The 4,586-nt window shown below is 39.4% G+C and overlaps 1 protein-coding gene across 1 annotated transcript; it reads left to right on the forward strand.

The window, feature by feature from the left end:
- Positions 1-514: 514 nt before the first annotated feature.
- On the forward strand, positions 515-4,056 carry LOC308372131 (lysozyme g-like; the record flags this gene model as incomplete). Its single annotated transcript, XM_080847249.1, has 4 exons — positions 515-607; positions 2,754-2,944; positions 3,027-3,159; positions 3,926-4,056. Coding segments are annotated over exons 1-4 (456 nt in total). The 5' UTR covers positions 515-606.
- Positions 4,057-4,586: the final 530 nt, after the last annotated feature.

Genomic DNA, 4,586 nt, shown 5'->3' on the forward strand with positions numbered 1-4,586 from the left:
AGCAGGAACCCCGCAAAGTTTCTAGACATAATCATTTAATTGGTCACAATAAACGCTCTCCCGAATTCAGGAAATGCAGGGTAGGACACGGACACGTCCCCCCCGGGTTGATTATGGGTGAAATGGAGAGATGAGTGAAAACATCAACGCACGCACGCACGCACGCACGCACTCAAATCACACACATACGCATCCAAACACACGCATAAATAAAATAGAAAGAGCTGACGAGCCCAAAGGGTTTCATCACACAAGTTTTTGTAACAAACGCACAATAACGCACGGTAAGGCGCCAATATAAAACACACTGTCTCAGTGCTGACTGCTGCTTAAAGTAAGTGAACATTTTCCTGTAAACGTCTTGTGACTACAGGAAACTTATATCTGCCAAACCCTAGATAAACTTTCGTTTTGTTCCTTTCGTTTTGACTAAACAAACGTTGGGTTATTTACTTGTTGGACCCCCGTTTCTGATAAACCACGTGATGCACGTCAGCCTGCCCTCTGGTTTGATGGGCAGTGCTTCGGCTTGTGTAGAAATGAGTTCACTAGCCTAGCTATATAAACCTAGTAGTCACCAAAGCTTCCAGAAGAGCAACAGAGAACAGTGAGTACACTATGTTTGTTTTTTAAATGTCGCTTTGTTAAGCACAGTAATGTGTGTCTGTGTGTGTGCAGGGCAGGAATTTCAGTTCAGTTATCAAAAAATGATATGCCCTGCGGTCACAGTGCCCGCACTGCCACAGCTGATACCGCCGATTTCTCTAATAGCCCAGGCAAAATAGCCCATTTTGGAGCCAAAAATATAATTAATTGTAAAAGATTTTTTTCAGCATAGATCATTTCTATGAGGTGTCCAGAACAACATACTAAAAGTCCTAAGAAATCCTACTTGAGGAAATATGTTTAATTATCATCAATCTGAGATGCATGGCAAAAATACACCTCAAAAATGTAATTGGTTCCTTTACTCCTATCAAAATAAAACTTTACACAATGATAGTACCCATTATTATTATTTTTTTTTTTGTATTACAAGTTTCTTTTAAAATGAAGTGTAATATGCAAATGAGCTATACACTAATCGAATATGCCCAACATACACCCAATAGGCTTAATCATTTCCTTTACTCCTACCTCAATAAAACTTTACATAGTAAAAGTAAACATAAAAAGTTACTTTTTTTGTATTACAAGATTCTTTTGAAATGAATTTGAATAGGCAGAAACACCATACCCCTGGCAGGTACTACCAAGCCAGGCAGTTTTCAGGTTAGAGGCCAGTCTAAAAGCAACATTGCCATCTCCCATTGGCAGTAGGATGATAGGATGAAGATTGGGTCGATGTATTTGTCATTGGCATACTTTGTCATACTTTGTCTCCTCTGCTCTGCTCCGTGTGTGTGAAACTCAGAGAGCAGAGGTGAGGGGAAAAAGTTGAATTTATATAAATATTTCAGTATGTTGTTTACCCTCATTTATTTTTACGCTTATAGAGATTATTTAATTATGTGTACATGCTTTAGTTTGAGAATTTACTAGTTTGCATTAGTTAGTGTTCAAAGAAATTACCTGCTTACTGTTTATGGTGAGTTTCTTATTGCAATTCAAGCCGATGGTTAGCTTTAAAGCAATGTCCAGTTTGTCATCTTTGAATTCATTAACCTTAGCTCACCATTAAATATGTTAAGTTGGGGAATTGCTCAATTCTTACATGTTAGTTGGGGGCCCTTGGGAGGGTGGTGCCTGTTTCAGGTGAAAAAGGGCAAACAATGTCCCTGTCAATGCAGATTTTAGACAACAGTGTTTTTGATGAATTCTTATTGGGCAACATCAAGTGAAACGCTGCGAACAAAACCAGTGGTGGGTTTGATTTCGGGCCTAGTATGAACCGCTGGAAAACCACTGCGGACAGATAAAAGTAGAAAAACATTATTAGCAAAATAGGAATTCTGCATCAAAATGTACCCTGTGACTATAGTATCACATATGACATTATTAAATTGTTAATTCTGATTTAATTGGTGCGTAACCATTGTAGCTGGGCGATGTTGAGATGTCCGATCTTTGCCATCTGAGAAGTTATACAGTAAGTCACTGCGCCTAACCAATAAATAGTCCCCCACATCAACAGCCAGGCCCGTGAAAATACAACTTGTCATTTTTACATATAGGATTACGCTTCTGCAGGTTAAACAAAGATATGAGGTGTTGATCATTGATCTTTTGAGGTGCTGGTAGGCATAGTTGTTTCTATGAACAGAAAAAGAGCTGTTTCCCCCTGTTTTCAGTGTTTGTGGTCAGCTAAGCTAACCCACTGATACAGATGTTCCCCTCAGGATGAGTTGTAATAACTGGTGATCCCTTAACTTTTCATCTAGCAACATCATCAGATCAAAACTTTCATTTGTCCAGTACTTTCATTCCCATCATCCTCAGCTGTACTTTGTGTTCAGTGCTAATAGACTAAGATGGTGAGCCCTGTCAACATTATACGTGATTAACATCAGCATGTTAGCATTATCATTGTGACCATGCTGACATTAGCATTTAGCTCAAAGCACTGCTGTAGACGTAGTGTAGTTAATTATGTACTCCCTGGAAAGCAGTATTGATACGGACTGGGTTATCCTGGTAAATGAAAGAGAATGTATTTGAAATGAGACACTTGTCTGATACTAAGTAATGTGGCACGGCCATGAAAATTTTACATGATGAAGTTAAATTAATAGAAACTTTAATTTCCTCTGCAGTGGCTCATTACGCTGAACAGGATCTTGAGGCCATGAAGAAATACAGGAGCAAGATTATCAGTGCTGCTAACAATTGTAATGTGGAGCCTTCTGTCGTGGCTGGCATCATCTCCAGAGAGAGCCGCGCAGGCACAGCGGGAGGTCTTATAAATGGCTGGGGAGACCATGGGAACGCCTGGGGACTAATGCAGGTCTGTGGTCCACCCAAGCTTCTTTCCAACACACTCTCTGCATCCACCTCCCTGATAATAATGTCTTATTTATGGTTCCTAGGTTGACAAAAACTGGCACACGCCACAGGGTGCGTGGGACAGCCAGACCCATATCGAACAAGGAATTGGGATTCTAAAAAGCTTCTACCCACACTTCAAGGCAAAAGGTTGGAGCGATAAGCAGACACTGAAAGGTACAGATCACCCATCTGAAGAGTTGCCTGTGTGTCTTTAAGGTGTAAAACAATGTTGTCTATCGTTGCAGTGCAAGTCAGTGGTATCAGTGTAAAAGTTTTTATAAATAAATCTGCAAAGCAATTACTTTTGAAATTCTAAAATGGCAAATCCACCACTTGAATGAATTCAAAGCCGCTGTGTGAAGAATTTTTGTGATTATAGCATTCTTTAAATTATTCGGACAGGACACCTTTTTGTTTGTAAAAATAAATGAATAAATGAGACAATGATGGTGAGAGATGGTGCAGCACACGATGTGTTGCCTTCAGCCTTTTTTTGGTTCTACCACAAGGGGCGACAGACGTAGTCAGAAATGTTCAAATTCTTCCTATAAGTGGCATTAAAGGGGACATATCATGCATATTTCCGGGTCTATATATTTAATCTGGGGTTAGACTGGAATATCTTGGCATGATTTATGAAAAAAAAAAAGCTCCCGGAGGCTAAGCCAACAAACCATGAAACAAACTATAATTTAACTTCTTTTTCTCGTTCTTCCACCATGTTTAACATAGTAAAATCACAATAGAAAATCACAAAGCACGATACGGGCCCTTTAAAGTCAGAATGTGTTTTGAATGGATGTCATCTGTGAAACCTGTGATTGTCAAGTATTAATCAATCCCTGCTGAAGAACACAAACCTCCTTGAAATAATACAACAAATCGACAAAACCTCACCGCATTTTTCTGCACTCAACAAATCATTTTCTTTCTGCTTTAGGAGCGCTGGCTGCCTACAACATGGGTACACAAAGAATGGATTACAACAACGTGGACGCTCACACTACTGGTGGGGACTACTCCGCTGATGTCCTTGCCAGGGCCAAGTTCTTTGAGAGGAAAGGGTATTAACTCTGAGAGCTGCCCCACTTCTCAGTTAAAGTTCACTTTAAACAGCAAATAGCATCGACATGAAATAGAATAAGACAACAGTTACTTTTATTTGTACTCGCTACCTGAGAATACACAATCCATCTTAGAAATATGTCACAGTATCTTGTGATTGTCTTCTCGACTGTGTGGCAAATTACACATTTTTCCATGCGATTCCACCGTTGATGACAGAGCATGATTGAAATCTGTGTTTCTTTATATCCTTTTTTTTATTTTGTAAATGGAATTTTCATAAAGTGGACAAATGCATTTCTGCAGCAAAGTAACTGCAATGTATGATATGGTGACTTATTTGCAGTGTGTATCAGTGCATCAATAAAGCTCAGTCCAGTATACATAATCCTGAATCATGTCTTTTCACTACATGCCAAGGGGGTACATGTTCACACATAATACCCTCTAGCATCTTTGTTAGCAGGCATTGTCACATTATTTTTCCAGAATCCTGATGCACATTACCTGCACTTTGCGAGCAGAATTTATCTCAG

The sequence above is a fragment of the Sprattus sprattus genome, assembly GCF_963457725.1.
Source record: "Sprattus sprattus genome assembly, chromosome: 11".
Taxonomy (NCBI): domain Eukaryota; kingdom Metazoa; phylum Chordata; class Actinopteri; order Clupeiformes; family Clupeidae; genus Sprattus; species Sprattus sprattus.